The sequence below is a fragment of the Entelurus aequoreus genome, linkage group LG06 (assembly GCF_033978785.1).
Source record: "Entelurus aequoreus isolate RoL-2023_Sb linkage group LG06, RoL_Eaeq_v1.1, whole genome shotgun sequence".
NCBI classification, from domain to species: Eukaryota; Metazoa; Chordata; class Actinopteri; order Syngnathiformes; family Syngnathidae; genus Entelurus; species Entelurus aequoreus.
Window position 1 is genome coordinate 49,303,432 of NC_084736.1, and position 18,672 is coordinate 49,322,103.

At 40.6% G+C, this 18,672-nt stretch overlaps 1 protein-coding gene across 2 annotated transcripts in view; it reads left to right on the forward strand.

Annotated features, from left to right (window-relative positions):
* Window positions 1-18,672, forward strand: part of LOC133652319 (versican core protein-like) — a 57,319-nt gene that overhangs the window by 23,059 nt on the left and 15,588 nt on the right. Inside the window, exon 1 of one of the 2 annotated variants that reach the window (XM_062050926.1) lies at window positions 8,733-18,638. The exons of the other annotated variant lie outside the window; for it this stretch is intronic. Within the exon in view, the coding sequence (XP_061906910.1) occupies window positions 9,077-18,638 (9,562 nt within the window). The 5' untranslated portion in view covers window positions 8,733-9,076. Of the gene's footprint in view, window positions 1-8,732; window positions 18,639-18,672 lie in introns of those variants that run through there. 2 annotated transcript variants of the gene reach the window in all.

An 18,672-nucleotide genomic window follows, 5' to 3' on the forward strand; every position in this document is an offset into this window, starting at 1 on the left:
AAACCACCACACAGCACACGCAGGACCTCATGACACCGGAGGAAACCCTGTCTGCAACCTGGACAGGCGTTCCCATTCTCATCGATGTCAGTCCGACGTCACCAGAGGACGTGTCCTCAAGTGTCTTTGATGAGTCCACAGCTCAGGTGTTGGAACAAAGCAGTGATGCTCTCACTTCCACAGACATTGATGCAGAGTTCTTCACATCCGCTCCGATAGTTTCAGCTGCAGGCGGTTCCAGCAGCACCGTCGCTCCGGGAAAAACGGTCACAGAGTTCATCAAGGACACCACAGTCATGCAGAAGGAGAACACGTCAGGTAAGACTAGTCTCTGAATCTGTTTTCATCCTCTTGGTCTTAGATGTCTGAGATGTGTAGGTTGTGTGTTTCTGTGTACAAGCTGCACATGAAGGGAAGCTGTGACTTGCAGGATTTAGATGTCTGCAAATAGATCTTATCACTGGCTTTTATTTTACTAGCTTTTATGAGGTTATTCAAAAATCCAAATAATGTTTACAGTCCTAACATATTGTGTCCTGAAGGACTACTTAGGATGAGGAGCCCCTTCGCAAGTTGATGAATTGCAGTAGTTTGCACCAGTAGTGTAGTTTTAGGCGTCCCCCTTTCATCCGTCAGCGCGGGTTTAAATCCTGGCCAGTGTCACAACACCCAGGCACTGGAGCTTTCATGGGCAGGACCCAAGGAGATTTACTTCAAAAACGGCATGCAAATGCAGGTGTCATGCAAGTGAGGTGGCAACGATTGATCGATTAAATCATTTTAAAAAAAACTTAAATTTGTATTTCATTGCCTAAATGATGTATAAAAGTGTATAAAATCTAGACCGCATGGAGAGCCTGAAACCTAAAACACCCGGATGGTGTTTTTTAAGACTGCTCCAATAGAGAGTGCACTGGCAAAAAGAAGGCTCGAATTTAAAAAAATGACGAGGGGGAAAGAGAGCAAAGGACCCAAAGAAAATGAGAGAAGCTGTCAAATGTTTTGCGATCATTTAAAATACAACAAGACAGACATCTTGATGAAATGTCTGCACTGTCCAAAATGTTTTGATAAGTAAAACATAATGATGTTATAATTGCAATTTTAATGCTATTTGCATTCATAACAAAAAAGGTCATCAGAGAAATCTTTTTTATTCCAAAAATGTTCCCTGAAAGACACATTTAGGCTTAAAACAGTTTTTTTTTCGATTACTCAATTAATCGACCAAATTAATTAATCGTTTACTCGATTACTGAAATATTCGATAGCTGCAGCCGTCAATGCAGGTGACTCTTTGTGGCGTACTCTGATGGGAGAAGCTGACAACTACGTACTTACACTTGCAGATGTTTGCAATAAACCGAAATAAATAATAAAATTAATTAAAAGATAAAAGCTCAACTCAACTAACGTGACAAGGAGTCAGAATCTATTCCAAATTTCGGCCACCTATTCAAATGTTGTATATTTGACAAATAAAAGCAATTTACCGTGGGATTAAATTAGACGGAGGTCAACAATGACGTGTTTTTTAATATAATTATGACAACACAGCTATGACAGAAAAGTGGTCGATAACCGAGTCTTTGAACCTGTTTTGCTGAACCGGGAGCTGTTTGCAGGGCTGCAATCACATGATCTAATCTTAAACAGCAGGTGTGTCTCTTCTCACTGTTATGATCTGGGACCCATCACAGCTACTCTGACATCAACAATGACCCCATTGGTTTCTGAATTAGAAAAGCCATTTGTCTCATTTAGCAACTTTGGAAACTTTATTCCATGGTATTCCTACTCAAATTGTTGGTATGATTAATGTAACAGACAGTTTCCAGCCTAAATCTTGATCTGTGTCAGCCTGTGTCTGAGTCAGTACACAGTAGAGATGGAGTCTGCTTAGATATATTTCATGGATGTATGTTTGTGATAACATCCAGTTTGTGACTTTTTTAAGAACAGTTACTCACTTTCTGGAAAGCCTACTCAATCAAACGCATACTTAGGTGGCCACTAATAAGCCTGTGCTCAGCTTTCACTGGGCCTGAGCTCAAGTGGTGATGTCATAGCTCACGGTCTCCCCTCGCTGCCAGGATAGCTTGAAACCACCTGCGTGACCAAAAGTGGGCGATTACAGACACTTTTACTGCTACATCATGTCATGTGGCTCAGATGACACACACTTATAACTCTCATAGGATTTGTGGGAAACGTTTTTTGGAAAGAAACGTCATGACAGGGGGTGTGTCTCGTCTGGTTGCGTGGTAACAGAGCAAAATATACCAGTGATATGCACTCAATTCTTTATGAATAATTGAATATTCTGTAACACTTTAGTATGGGGAACATATTGTAAGTAACAAAGACATAATTAAGAGTTATTTGGACACTACGGGAACCTATTGTAAGTAACAAAGACTTACTTTAGAGTTATTTGGTTAGGGTTATGGTTAGAGGGTTAGTGTTAGGGTTGTTGTATAATAAGGCCATGCGGAATAAGGCATTAATAAGTACTTAATAGTGACTAATTAAGAGCCAATATGTTACTAATTTGCATGTTAATAAGTAACTAATTAATGGTAAATATGTTCCCCATACTAAAGTGTTACCGAATATTCCATAGTCAAACGGTATAGCTCGGTTGGTAGAGTGGCCATGACAGCAACTAAACCTGGAACTTGAAGGTTCCAGGTTTGATCCCCGCTTACGCCATCCTAGTCACTGCCGTTGTGTCCCTGGGCAAGACACTTTACCCACCTGCTCCCAGTGCCACCCACGCTGGTTTAAATGTAAAGATTTCGCTATGTAAAGCGCTTTGAGTCACTAGAGAAAAGCGCTATATAAATATAATTCACTCACTTAAAACAAGTGCACTGTTAGAAAAGTAAAGCGTCTTCTTTGTAACAGTTTCCAGATTATGATTTGTTGGATTCTTTACAACTGGAGCTGTGGTCCCATTGCACCTGACACCTGAAGAGATAGATCTTTTTTCCGTTAATTCAGAAATTGCACAAATATCTGGATGCAATATGTATTTATAGTACTTCTTCCATTAATGTCATTGAGAAAATGTGATGTTTAGCAATATGTCTTGAAGGTCATTTTAGGACCCAAGGAAGCCAAATGTTTAGATAAGACACAGACAGTCTAGAAAATAAAACACAGTGATGGTTAGTGGTTGTGGTGGCCAGATTCTGTTGAAACGTTGGCTCTGGGCCCAGCGAAGAGAGACAGGGATTATTTGTGAATAAGGTGTGCGTGTGTGGCTCAGTCATGTGGGTCCCTTGCTTGCGTTCCCAGGCCTGATCTGAGCTTTAAACAGCTGCTACAGGTGTTCGTCGGTGCAACCAATAATCTTTTTCAATCACCATTTGCAATCATTTGTGGGAAACAACAACAGAAAGAGAGAGGGCTTAGCCATTACGCTTGTATTCACAATGTTGTATACCAACCTTTTTAGTTTTTTTTACCTTTAATGTTTTATAGCAAAGTTAACAAGACTATACATAAACTAATGATGAAAGAAACACCGCATACAATAATCGATTTTAACAAGCATGAATCAAAAAAGACCATTGCAAAGAAAGTGAATGATGCATTTGGGTAACCTTGTTTTAGATCAACACTTAAAAAGCAAAGCACATATGACTGTCATTGGACAGCAGACATTTTAAATCATATTACTATTTTGGAAGGAGTCCAAATAGAGACATACAGTATTAGTACATCAATGTTGGCGCTAGGAATTTTTCAAAATGGGGTCCTATGGACCCCATGAAGTCATAAAAATGGGGTCCCACAGTACATTTTTGGGGTCCCACTTTTTTTGTAACTGTTTTGAAAACAAATGATACATGTATGCTTTATCCTGTTATATCTCACATTCTATATTGTGTTTTGGAAAAAGTTTGTCATAAACGTTACTTCATTCATAAAAAAATAATACAAAAGAAAACAAATGTTTATGCATATGTAAATGTATTCAGTTATAAACGTTCATTCACGTTCTTCTTTCCTTCTTGGATCTAAACTTTACCGCTGTTGGTATTTTTTAATATATTTTTATTTAATAAGTTGTAGGTGTTTTTATTTCAGTAAAAAAGTGTAAAAAGTTTTTGGCTTCGGTCACGAAATGATGATAATGGTGTGCCAGGGCATACACTCATATGACACATTTAATTGATTATTCTCACCCTGTATGTAGATCATCAGTCGTTTAAAAACCGCCACATCTACACTTTCATGGCAAATAATGCCAACAAACTTAGAGTTTGCAAAGTTAGTTTCAATGTCATTTAATACAGTGGCACTCAATGCCTCGAGCATTTCATCTCTGGCTTCGTGATGGCCATAAGCTGTGTGTTCCCCTTTAAGAATGGCGGTATGTGGGGTGAGTGACGTGTGTAAGTGAGTGGGCAAATTAGGAGAGGGAGCGCTAGCATGGTCTGGAGTGTTAATAGAATGGTGGATGTCCGCTTGGCTTTGTAGAAAACACCAATAAAGAGTTGTAACAAATCAACGGCCTCGTCATTCCGACCAAAGAGCGGAATTGTAGGGACCCAAATTGGAGGGTGTTTCTTGGTGCCTGGTGAGGCTGGATCTTTGAAAATCAGTGCACCTGGTCATAAAAGTGTTCTTTTTCTTAGCCCGTTTACATGGCGTGCAAAACATCTTTTTATCTTCATAAGTGAGCCATTTGCTGAAAATTGGCCCCTGAAGCCACTTTTCATTGAAGCTTTGCCTCTTGGGTTTGTTGCTCGCCATGATGAAAACAATAACACCCAGGAGTTCTAATACCGGAAATGCAGTATTTGTGATCGATAAAACTTTCGGAGAATCAAAATTTAAGAAATTGTACCGGAAAGTGCAATACTTTGAAGTCAACCAGTAATTAATAATTACCAATTTGACCCGGCAAATATAAACAAAACAAAACACCGGCGGAAAGCGATAATCAGTAAAAAAAATAATTAAAAAAATCTGCGTCCAGGGGACGTGCAGGCTTCCAGAATTGTGCGTCCTCTCTGATTTCAATGCGTAAAAAGACAAAAAACGCCATTAACGCCAACACTGGTACATGTAATAATGGCTCCCAATGACTAACTAGATCATTCACTACATTAAACTAAATTATAGATTTTGACCTGCATATATCAATTAGACTCTTTCGCATCTAGCTCACTTGTCAGATTACAATTGATCATTTTATAAAACAGGGTTATAAAGCTATTTTATCATACTAAATGGTTGGCTTCCGTGTAGTGTAGAGTAATAATGCTATTGTTGGATTACCAAATTGGATAAATTAAAGCTTTTAACCACAATGTACACGATAATAGCATTGAAATTTACTAATCTGAGTTTGACAGATGGTGATGATCAATATCCTACTGATGAATTATTAATGAAAACAGTTTTAGTGCTTGTGTATAATCTAAGTGTGTGTACCAATAATGTACCAATATTTATGGCTGCTTAGTAAATAGCATAACATTATATACCTTTCCCGGGATTAGAAATGTAATGCATTTTTCTTCAAGTAATATTAAATTGTTTAATTTCTTTTTATTTGAGTTGTTAGTTGTGTTTAACTCATGTGAATTTAAAATACTTAATTTACCACAGTTTTCCTATTTTTTTTCTACTCACAGTTGACCAGGTCCTTCAGTCACAAGACCCTCATTCCCCTGTGCTACAAGTGATACCTAATAATCCCACTCCATCTATGGTAGATGGTGAGCCCACCTTGCAGAGTGGCAATCCAGATTCATCATCTACCTCTGTAACTACCGCTCCATTTAGTTTAATTAATGACAAACTTGAGATCACGCTCAATCCGTTGGGTCCCGAGGACAATGAAGCCAAAGTTACACATATTATGACAAATGTGACAACTTTCGAAGCAAGCGAAGAAGTAACTACAATGTTTGATAACAGCTGGTTAGACTTAACAGGCGATAGCGTCACCACATCAACAGATGGGATCCTTTCAAGCACAGAAATACTGAACCCGGATGATCCTGACTATGACATTGTTCCAAAAGTTGAAACAAATCCTCCTCCAATTTTCCCTGAACATGAAGAGGGCATCACACAGAAACACAGAACCTCAACATTGGCTGTCCCCACACCAATTCAAACCACACAAAAAGCCGGAATGACAACCACACAGGGGATGTGGGATGTGACAAGTAGTTCTGCTAATATGCGTCCGACTGTATCAACAGCTGATGCACATACAACCAAAAAAGCAGAGGACACCCAAACAACAGTAACAGATAAGGACATCTCTAATGTCATCACCACCATTGCACCAACAGAGGTAGGCGTGTCAGGGGGGATGCCCGCAACTATGCAGAGTGACTTACAAGTGACTCATACAGAAAAGGCGGAGGATGGAACTCCTTCTCCTTCCGTAGCTGAACTTCACACAGACAGATATTTTGTTGTGAATACATTGGAGGAAATACAAAGCACACAAGTCCCTATAGCTGCTGGAGACTTCTCTCAAGGTACTCATTTGTCCGTGTACCCACATTTGACTGATGATGCTCATGGGAAAACTACAACAAGTCCCTCCGAGATCTCCACTCAAGATAGAGAGGAAGAGAAAGAGGTCCATAATCCTGAAGAATTTGACTCCAACACAACAGCACCCACATTACTAATGAATTCAGAGTCCCCTGAACATACTACAGTTTTTATTTATAACACAGAAGCTTCAACAGCAACTAAAACAGCTTCAGGAGAGTCTTCAGTAACTGCTGAAGAAACAGGGGAGAGCACAATAATTCCTCCAAGTATGGTTACAAGTATTTTCTCAACTCTTTCAGAAACAGGGGATATAGTTACTTCATCCAGACCCGAAAAAGAACTCAAGGCAGTAACAGATGAAACAGAAGAATCATCAACTCTTGTTTCTGATTATGATGATGTTAGGAACAACGTGACAATGATGATTGCGTCAACCATTGAACCTGGTACAGAATCACTGGTCGCTACCACAGACCCCAAATCCTCCGGAGACAACATTGATGTGGTTGCCGAAGAATCAAACATCATAACTACTATAACTTCAATGTTTAGTACAGTGACACCAGCAGTAACAGCATCACATGAAGATGGAACAAATGACATTCCAAAGACATCTACCACTTCTACATCACCCCTAAGCACTGAAAAAACAACTTTAGGATTTATGGAAATACAGGAGAAAGATGAAGTATCCATACACCTAGAGGCAAGCTCTACTTTCCCTACATCAGATAAAAATGGGGCAGGTGATCCAATCCAGACAGCATCTCCTACATCCTCCTTGTTGTTTAGCACTGAGACATCTACATTGCTTGATGCTGAAAACACAAACATTTATGTAACAGATCCAAATGTTTTAGACATTGGAAATGGAGTTCTGACTACAATGAGTGGCCATATGAGTTCAATGGTTGAGTCTGTTCCTTCATTGAGTATATCAACCACCCAACCTGGGCTGGTATCATTCTCCTCTGCCACAGACACAGAGAGTTCCGGAGACAACACAGATGAGTTAACCAGTGAGCCAAAACTCAAAACAACAGTTCCTTCAATGTTTAGTACAGAGACACCATCAGTGACAACATCACAAGACGATGGAACAATTTCCATTTCTAAAACATCAGTTACTGCTGCATCATCCCTTTACAGCACTGAGAAACTAAACCAAATGTCTCCTGAAATGCAAACATTCAGAACAACAAATACTAATGAAGTAGTATTAACAACGGAGAAACAGGTTCCGATCCCAGGTGATCAAGAGGGTTCATGTGATGAAACCCAGGACATTTTTCTTCAGACTTCTTCCGTCACTGCTGCGTCTACGGTTCCCCACACCACTGAGGCATTAATAACAGGGCCTGCTATTGTATCATCTACCATGTCAGAAATCAAGGTTGAAAATGCGAGCACTGAGTTTATTCGACCTGTCATTGGGTCAAGTATGACACCTGAAGCCGAATCATTATCAGTTAGTGCAACTTTCACAGAAAGTTCTGGAGACACCTCTGTATATTTTACTAGAGAGTCATTCATTTCTGCAACTACTCCCACTGAGACCCCAGGATTGACATCAGAATCTAATAAACCACTTACAGTGGACTCATCAGCACCACAAGAGACAAGTTATGCTACAGAGACCACAGGCAAACATATCACTGAGATGCCCACAAAAGTCACAACATCCTCAGAGGGTTCCTCACTTGTTATCACAGAGAAACAAACAGACACAAGAACAGTGTCTCCAAGTGTTTCTTCTATTGTATCCTCCACAGTTGCATATATTTTGGATGAAGGTATGGCCAGTGAGATTATAATGGTGGAGTCTGTTCCCTCATTCACTGAAGCAACCATCAAACCTGAAATGTCCTCCTTTTTTACCACACAAGACATAGAAAGTTCTGGAGACATAATTGATGACTTTACTGGGGAGTCAAAATCCATAAAACCTACTGTTTCATCAGTGTTTAGTACAGATACACCAGCAGTGCTTAGTTCACATAAAGATGAAACATCAGAAACATCAGTTACTGCTACATCATTAATTTATAGTACTAGGAAACCAACTCAAATGTCTCCTGAAATGCATATATCAAGTACAATTAAGACTAATAACATAACCTCTATTAAGATCCCAGAATATCAAGATGGTTCAGGTCATCAAACCCAAGACATGTCATTGGTGATTGCCATATCTCCCCTTTACAGCACTGAAACACCAACAGAAACCATTCCAAATGTATCTTCTCCATCTGTCATTGACTCAAACACAACCTCTGAAACAGAATTGTCATCAATCAGTGCAACTTTCACTGAAGGTTCTGGAGTGCAGCCATCCTTTACTATCACACATACAGAAAGTTCTGGAGATGGCACTGGTGAGTTTAGTAAAGAGTCAACAACACCTTCTATTTCTTCGTTGTTCAGTACAAAGACTCCAGCAGTGACCAAATTCCACGAGGATGTAACCAAAGACATTTTTAAAAAACCTGTGACTACTTTTTCGTCCCTCTACAGTACTGAATCAAATCAAGTGTCTGCTGGAATGCACACATCATTAAATCCAGACAGGACTGAGGAAACCTCAGTAAGGATTCCAGTAGATCAAGATGGTTCAGGTGAAGAGACCCAAGACAAGGTCATTCAGCAATCTCCCAGAGTTACATCTACTCTATACATCACAGAAGCATCAACAACAGAATCTCATGTGAGTTTATTGACTGTTTCAGAGACTGAGGTCGCGGTCACTGATTCCATTCAATCCTTCACTAGTGTTGGTATCTCACCTGGAACTAAATCATTATCATTTGTCAGTACCTTTTTTACAGAAGGTTCGGAAGACATTACTGTTGATCCAATGAATAAGATACCCAAACAGGTCACTGGATCTCCAGCAGCTTCATCCTCAATGTTTAGCACAAAAAAACCAACAGCACAACTGCCTCTTGAAGAAAAAGACCCAGTTTCATCTTTCATTCAGATCCCAACAGATGAAGATAGTTCAGGTGACCAAACCCCAGAAATGTTCCATCAGACATCTTCTGTCATTACTGCTACCCCCTCCATCACTGAGGCACTAACATCTGGACATCATTTTGTATCATCTACTGTCACAAAAAATGAGATTGAATATTTGAGCACTAATTCCATTTCATCCGTCATTGGATCAAGTATAACACCTGAAACAAAATCATCATTTGCAAGTGGCACTGTTACAGAAAGTTCTGGAGACACTGTGGATCTCACTGGAGAATCGTTCATTTCAGCCACCACTTTCTCATTAGATAGAACTGACACCACAACACCCTCAGCTGCAAAGAGCTCAAATGAACAAATTACCAAGATACAGAACAAAGTCATTGCAACTACAGCAGCTTCCTCCTTGTTTAGCACAGAGAAACAAACACAACTACCACTTGATGAAAAGGACACTGATGCCTCAGGTTCATCTTCCTTATACAGCACTGAATCAATGTCACATGAAACCAGCACTGAATCAATGTCACATGAAACAGCAAGCCATGAAACTACAATGACATCGGTTACAAAAGAACCTTTTGTTTCAGTGGCCTCTGTCCAAATGTCTCCAACAGATTCATCTATTTTATACTCTACAGTTTCAGTAACGGATAGTGAAATTCTGAGCAGTGAGACTATGATGGTTGAGTCTGTCCCTTCCATCAGTGTATCAACCATCCAGCCTGGAATGTTATCAGTTGTCACGACTACAGACACAAATGGTTATGGAGACAGTACGGATGTCATACAAGAGCGACAAACTACCCTTTCATTTCATTCAGATTCAGTATCAGTCAGCACAAGTGAAGGTTCTGGAGAACTATTTAATCTTAATGAAGATTCCCTCATTTCAGCAGCAACATCCTCTGCAATCTTTGGCACGGACATGCCAGCAGTGACAACAGCACCATCATTACCACAGAAGACAGTTCCGACATTACCAGGGATAGAGGAAGAGAGCTCGGGTGAAGAAAGAACACTGTCTGCATCTCTTACTTCTTCCTCATTGTTTAGCACAGTAAAACCAACAGAACAACCACTTCTGGAAAACAAAACTGTTCCAAAAGTTTTTTCTTTGTACAGCACAGATACAATGCCAAGTAAAACAACAGATAGCCATGAAACAAAGTTGTCATCAGTCACTCTTGTCACTACAACACAGACACAGAGTTCAGGAGATGTTAGTGATGAGTTTACTGGAAAGCCAAATATCATCAAACCTACTGTTTCTTCACTGTTTAGTACAGAGACACCAGCAGTGAAAGCAGCAGATGGTGGTGGAACAAGTGCTTTCGCCAAGTTAGCTGTTACTGCTGCATCATCTTTGTATAGTACGGAGAAACCAACAACAGATATGTCGTCTACTCTTTCAGACTATGAGGACATTGATAAAAACATTGCTAGTGGCACCATGATTGTTGAGTCTGTTCCTTCCCACAGTGAATCAAATACCAAACCTGCAATAGTACCCTACTTCACTACCCCAGACACTGAGAATTCTGGAGACAGTACAGATGAACTATTGAAGCAGTCAACAGTCACAACATTTTCATCAATGTTTAGTACAGAGACACCAGCAGTGACAGCATCACAAGATGATCAAACAAGTGCAAGTTTTAAGACATCAATACATGTGTCATCCATCCACAGTACTAGTAAACCTTATTCAGTCTCTCCTGAAATTCTAAAGTATGTGACTTCAGCTCAGAGAGATGAACAATTGTATACAAGTGGGCCTAGCTTTTTCTCAACCTCAGGTGACCATGAAGGGTCAGGTGATGAAACCCAAGATCCATTTGCGCCAACATCTTTCCCATCTTTTGCCTCCAACACTGAGACAATTGAAAGAGTAGAACGTGGCCAAACAACTAAACCTACGGTGTTTTCAAACTCAAACAAACCAACTTCCACTCCCATTTCTTCTGTAACAAGTTCTACTGCAGAATCTTTACTCAACTCCTCTGTTTTGTCATTTACTCTTCCAGACATCAAGAGTGACATTAGTAGCCCAACCCACATTGTCGATTCTATTCCTTCTCTCAGTAGAACAACCATCAAATCTGAAATCATTCAAGATTTTGACAGCTCTGGTGACCACACTTTGGATTATTCTAAACTTCCAATAAGTGACACAACCTCTGTCTCATCTATGTCTAGCACACTTAAAGCAGTACCCACAGAATTAACTGACCATGTTGTTGCCACTGTAGTGTCTACCTCACACAGCACAGAAAAACTAACAACAATGTTAAATGAAATGCAAGAAACTGTTGAAGCAAGTCATACAGAAAATATAATAGCGACATTTGGACCCACTACAGATGACAAGAGCAACTTAGATCTTTCCATTGAAGAGACTGTTACTAATGATTCACTTAACCCTGAGAAAAAAACACTGGAGCCCACAATATACACATCTGATCACGTGGAAGGCTCTACTGATGCAACTACTGGGTCTTATCTCTTCAGCCTGTCTGCACTGCTAAGAACCACCGCTGCAACGCTTACACAGTCAACAGTTACACAAACTCAAAACCTACACAGAACTGAAAATCCTTCAGCTATTCCAATCATAAATGAATTTGACGTAAATTCTGCAATTATTCTGACAGAACATGACAGCTCAAATGGACAAACAACTGAAATTTTACAAAAGGAATCTTCGAGCTTGTCTTTTTTGCCAACTACAGACAGTACAATGGAATACAGCGGCCACTCAGCTATCGTGATTGGCACCTCACAAACAGCTACTAAATCTCCAATCTCCCTAAAGCCTTCCATTCAAATCATTGATGACACAGAATTTATTGAGCAAAACCCTGACTTTACCAAAGCCACTGAGCAAACATCCACAATCATTTCTTCGTTGTTTAGTACAACAAAACCAGCACTATCAACAGCATTATATGCAACAAGTGGAAGAGGAAGCACAGCATCTCTGGTTACTACAGATTATTCTCAGGAAAGCACTGAGAGTCCAAGTTTACCTGCTACACAAAGAAACACAGAACAACCCATAATAACTCCTGAAACATTATCTGTGAACATCTCCACTGCATTCACCGAAGAACCTCCATCTCACCTTGCCACTGACAATGTTTCATCAACATCTGTGTACAGCATCATACAAAATCCAGTGACAACAATTTCAATTGACAGTACAGAAGTTTCCAACACAGATGTAACCAATGTGGAAGAGGGATCTGGAGTGACACACTTAAGTCTTTCCAGCACTAAGTCCCCAGCACCTTCAAAACACAGCATCAGCACAGACATTGACTTACTAGAAGCAGTGCCTACTGCCATAACAACTGTTGATCCCGCCAGCACATTGTTTGTTTCAGACTCATTATTTACAAATGAAGAAGGTTCAGGTCCTTTGCACAGCACTCCAGTTTTAACCATGTTCAGCACGGAGAACCCTGAATCAACAGTTCCTCCAGCTAATGTTCATACGACAGAGACAGCAAGCCAAGTTCTTACAGAATCTGTATTATTTACCACAAAGAATCAATTAATAACACCATCAGCAGAAACTCAAACAAATACAGTTTTAAAACCTCAAGTGACCTTAGTTTCATCTCTGTTTAGTACAGAGAAACCAACATCAGTGCCCTCATTTGAAGGTGAAAACACATCACCCCTATCTTCTGCAACAGAAAAAAGTCAGATATCTGAGAGCCAGAGTGCTGGAAGCTCAGGAGATGCCACGTCTGCCATCACAATTGAAATTTCTCTAGAAACACCAAAGGAAGAATCATCTTTAGAGCAAACAACCAAGTCAAAACCCACATTCCGACCATCATTTCCATTCAAGAAGACTGAAGAAGAAAGTTCAGGTGATTCCCATGTATTCGACCCTACTCAGCCCATGGTAACCCCAATTTTCGCTGTGTTCCCCTCAAAAGAAACTTTCACTTATGATGACATGGAGCTCTCTGGGCATTCACCTGAAGAGGACGACTTAGAGACAAGTTCAGATGGATCAGGTGGGGATATACCCATTGATACAACAGATGAGTTGGAAACTGACGAGATCACATCTGATTTGTCAACACAACCAAACAAACAGTCCACAAAGGAATTTGTGCCATCAACCAAGTCTACAAGTATGACGAGTGATGAGATTTACCTAACTGATCAAGGAAGTGGTGTCTTCACTGATGATTCCCCAATGGAAGAAGAGAGTTCCGGTACTGACTTTTTTGACATACCAACAACGTCTCTGCCAATAGCAAAACCCTCAGTGCTTGACACAACTATAGCATCCACAGAACAAATCCCTCTTTCACCAAGTGCTGTCACTGAGCACAGTTCAAATTTGTCCACCGACACTTTGTACAGTAGGCCCACATTGTTTTCACCTGAGACACAAACAAGATCAGAGAAAAAAGAAGAAGAAATCTCAGGAGAGCATTCCAAAATTGTGCCAACAGATGCTTGGACTACCATGTCATCAAAAATAGCATCTCATGAAAATCTATCTACTGATAGTGAAATAGTTACAGCACATTCCGTCCACACCACAACCAACCAACTAAACACCACAGAGATCCCATTAACAGGCACATCTAACAGTCCACCGTCTGCTGTGACTGCAGTGTCTTCCCTCTTCAGCACATCCAATTTGGTGTCTTCTGTCCAATCAGTTGTAACATCCGAAACTGATCAATCAACGTTAGATTTCACATTGGCAGAAGAAGAGGGCTCTGGTTACCAAACAACCCAGACGTTAACTGCTAATCCATCTTTGATGACTGTAACATTTAATGAGGCAACAGGGGAAACCGAAACCTTTGTTGCAGCCACTTCAACCACGGATGAACAGGTTTCCTCACAAGAGATAGACTTAACTAACATTCCTGAGATGACACATTCTCCCATTTTTAACACTGGTACTAATGAAATAACTGTAGCTAAGGATGCAACACAATCGGTCTATACAACTGCCCTCCCCTATTCAATTGAAATTGACAGTGCAAGAGGCCTAACGACAGTGAGCCCAAGCAATGAAAATGATGAATTCACGACTTTATCAACCCCTGTTCCTCCAGTTGTATATCACAGCAATACAGACCAACAGGTTGTTATCGTTACTCCTAGCAGCCAACCAGAGGCTGGCCTAAAAGAACAAACACCTACCATGGTCCTGCATGTGTCTAAACCATCAACCGGCAACACAATTATTTTTACAGAAGATACAGATGATGACCAACTGTTTGCTTCAGTTACAAAAAGTACACAACAAGGAAGTCCATCCCCAGAGCTCATCACCAACACTGATATTATTATTGATGCAGATACCCTTTCCATTGTCGCCTCGTCGCCATACAAGCCAACAATACAGACAGAAGAGGCAGGGGGTGTCACAGCAATTACAATGACACAAAAATTGGAGGTGACAGAACCAGAGGGTTCAGGAACAGATGCTGTCCTCGTTTTCACTTCTACACATGAGCCTTTACATGCATCAGCCACTTCAGCCTCCTCTGAATATTTCCCATCCACATCAGATGCTACGGAGACAGTCACTGAACACACCGAAATATCATCCCAAATGAGCCTAGCAATGACCATCTCAACAATATCAAGCCATAAAATATTAGATGACAAGACCACATCACACACAGATCTCAAGCAGGTAGATGATGACGATAAAGAAACAAACTTAATCTCATCCACAGCCATTGCAGCCACAAGTTCTGATGTGATTGCATCGTCAAACATCTCTGTACACCCAGTCACTGCAGCACCACACATGCCAGTGTCTACTGAACCTGCTTCAGTAAAACCAAACAGTCAAATGTCTCATGAAGAGTCATCAAGTAGCTATGACTTAGATGAAGGCTCTGCAGTAGACAACCTGATCAGAGCTGAAACCACAGTAACATCTTCTGTATGGACAAAACCAACATCACAAGCATCTTCAATGTCCAGCACAGAAAAGCCTGAAATTGATGAAACTGTCACAGATGAAGGTGTTAAAAGTGTTTTCTCATCTCTCTATAGTACAGTGACACCAACAGCAACTGTTGTACAAGATGTCACTGACACCTCAGTTTACGTAAGGCAGACAACATTATCATTTGTAAATGCTTTCCCTGAGCTTGGGAGTGGAAAGTTGGAAAGAGAAAATGCTGCTTCAAGTCTCTACAGCACTGTGCAGTCCACTGTCACCTCCTTTACAGAAACACAATCACATGACCACACCCTTGTTTCAGAACCTTCAATACAAACTGTTGCTCCTCATGACAAAATTAACACTGGCAATAGTCTCTCTACAACCTCATTGTACCCTTTAGATGCAGATGAGATCTCAAATACCAAAACTGCTTCACCAGTAATAACTGAGAGTAGAAATACTGTCGCCAGTATAGAATTTACCCTGTTTAGTACACAGAATCCCACAAAGACTTTGGAAGATGTAAACTTGTCAGAAATAGTTTCACCTTCCCCTGATGTATTAACAATAGACTATGACACTTCTTCATTCACAGATGACTCATTTTCTACTTTAACAGTATCTTCTGTAGAAAGTACTACTAACCCTGACCCATCAATTCAATTTGTTACCACTTTTATCCCCGTAGTGGATACTACCCCGCTCGAGGTTTCCTTCCAACATGCCAGGTCTGAGATTACATTCACTCATCATCCCAGTATTGCTGAGACGAGTGTTGTAGCCACAACAGACCCAATGTTGCCCGTTAAAAGTTCAAGTCAGTACTATGAACCTAGTAGTGTGCCTCCCCATGGTGGAGTAGAAGATAAACAAGTTGAAACAAGTGTTCCTCTAACTACCGATGTTGCAAGTACCTTACCTCATTCACATGAAATGGAAGATATCAAAGCATCAATCTCTCCTGAGGTTGAATCCATAACAACAGCTCTAGAAACTGTTCAGTCTGCAAAACCAGAAGAAAAGGCTGCTCGGACTGAATCAACTATGGATGTGTCAATAGAAATATCCCCTGAAAGTCCAGGGGAACAAATCCTCCAGCAAACAACTGAATCACTCTCAGAACAACCTGAAAGTACTCTCTCACCAACAGAACCATCACTGTCAAGTGCTGTGACTCCAAAAGTGGCTGCCATTTTAAATGTCACTGGGGAGACTGTGAATCCAACGACAAGGGAACCTGATACAAGAGGTGAAAGTTCAAGCTCTTCAGAAAGTGGGGAGATGTCTGCATCAACAGAGATAAGTATTATCACATCAGCAGAAGAAGACGGTTCAGGAGTCACAGTACCAAGCGTTTACAATGCAGGCTCGGCTCGTCCAACAATGTCATTTGGTGCGTCAACTCAGACACAGTCATATAAAGAAATACCCGATCAGCTGTCTACTGAGACACACAGGACAAAGACATTTTCAACACAATCCCGTGATGTGATAAGTACTGTGGCGTCAGGTAGTATTGAGTCAGGAATGACGGATGTTTACAGTGAGGAAACCCAATACATAGAAATAACCACACAGGACCCTACTAGTCTGACAGAATCTGAACAACCCTCCCCAGACACTAAAACAGGAGCAACAACAGTGCCTCCTAGACATATCTCAGATGAAAATGTCCTTTCTGGATCTACTGAAACCCCAATGATAGGCACATATTCAACACAGTCTCCAGATGTGACGAGCACTGTTAAGTTATACAAAACAACAAGTTTTAATGAGTTAGATTTAATAGATGTTGACAGTGAGGAGACACACTATGATGACAAAACAAGCACACAGGACCTTGCTGGTCTGACAGTTTCTGGAGAAACCTCTACGGACCCTAAAACAGTGGAAAAAACAGTGCCTACAGAACATATGTCATATGAAAACATCCTTTTTGAAACTACTGGGAGCCCCATGATAGAGACATATTGGACACAGTCCCCAAATGTGACAAGCACGGTTAAGGCACAAAGTTTTGTCGAGTCAGGATCGACAGATGTTCACATAGAAGAGACACAGAACATTGACATAACAAGCACAGAGCACCCCACTGATCTAACTAGTTCTGGAGAAACATCTACGGACCCTAAAGCTGTGACAACAACAATACCTGAAAAGCATTTTTCAGATGTCAATGTCCTTCCTGTATCAGAGTCCTCACAGGAAAGTATTTCAGTACAATTTGTCACAACTTTTCCTCTGCAACAAAACCCAACACCCTCTGAGGAATCAATGGAGCAAGCACGTTCGGAGGTTGCACTTACCCATCGCCCCTACACAGATGTCTCCTCCGAGGTTGAATCACCAACTGGTCCAATGTCTACAAGTCTGTTTAGTGAATCAACAACCATCCTTGTTCCTACTTCAGCTGTTGAAACTGGATCTGCCTCAGTTAAAATAGCGTCAATTGAACCTACTGATGAACAAGTTTCAAGTGGTGAAAAGGCTGAACCAGAAATAATAACTCAGTCTCCACCTGACATCAATAATGAAGGTATAAGTGAGGAGACACCAGACTATGATACTTCAAATCCCATCATAGTGGAGAGTATTCCACATGACAATGACAGGACAAAACCAACAAAAGTAACAATGCACACTACTAACCAAGTTGATGAGCTTTTTGACTCAGTAAGCAGTACTAAAAGTACTGCAGTGCTAAAGGTAACATCTTCTCCAGGCTCTGAAGATGCTTCACAAAGCATCAACAGCCTAGATTATAGAACTAGCACAACCAGTGCAGATAGTCTTTCCAGAAATGGGATGACCACAGCAAAGTTAAAATCTGATGAAATACAGACGGTCTTCAAGGTAGATACTACTACCACATCTCCAAAGTTGGAGTCTGCTAAAGTTCTTAAAACTGCTGGGGAAGAGGGAGTTCCAGGACCAATAGAAATACCTCAAATACAACCCCAAGACCCTAACGTATTCACAACAATGGCACCAGGTGACAAGCAAAGACAGAACAGGTTGTTTGTTGCATCATTCCCTGGCAACGATGACAAACTGGACAGTCACACAACCACACCGTCATCTCCTATTGGAAGAGAATCACCAATCAAAGCGATGGACATAACTTTACCTCCTGATACAAACCTTGATCAGGGGTACACCGTTTTAGGAGAGGCTGTTGAAATTTCAGGTTTGTTGATTTCCTATATAGTGTTGTTGCTAGA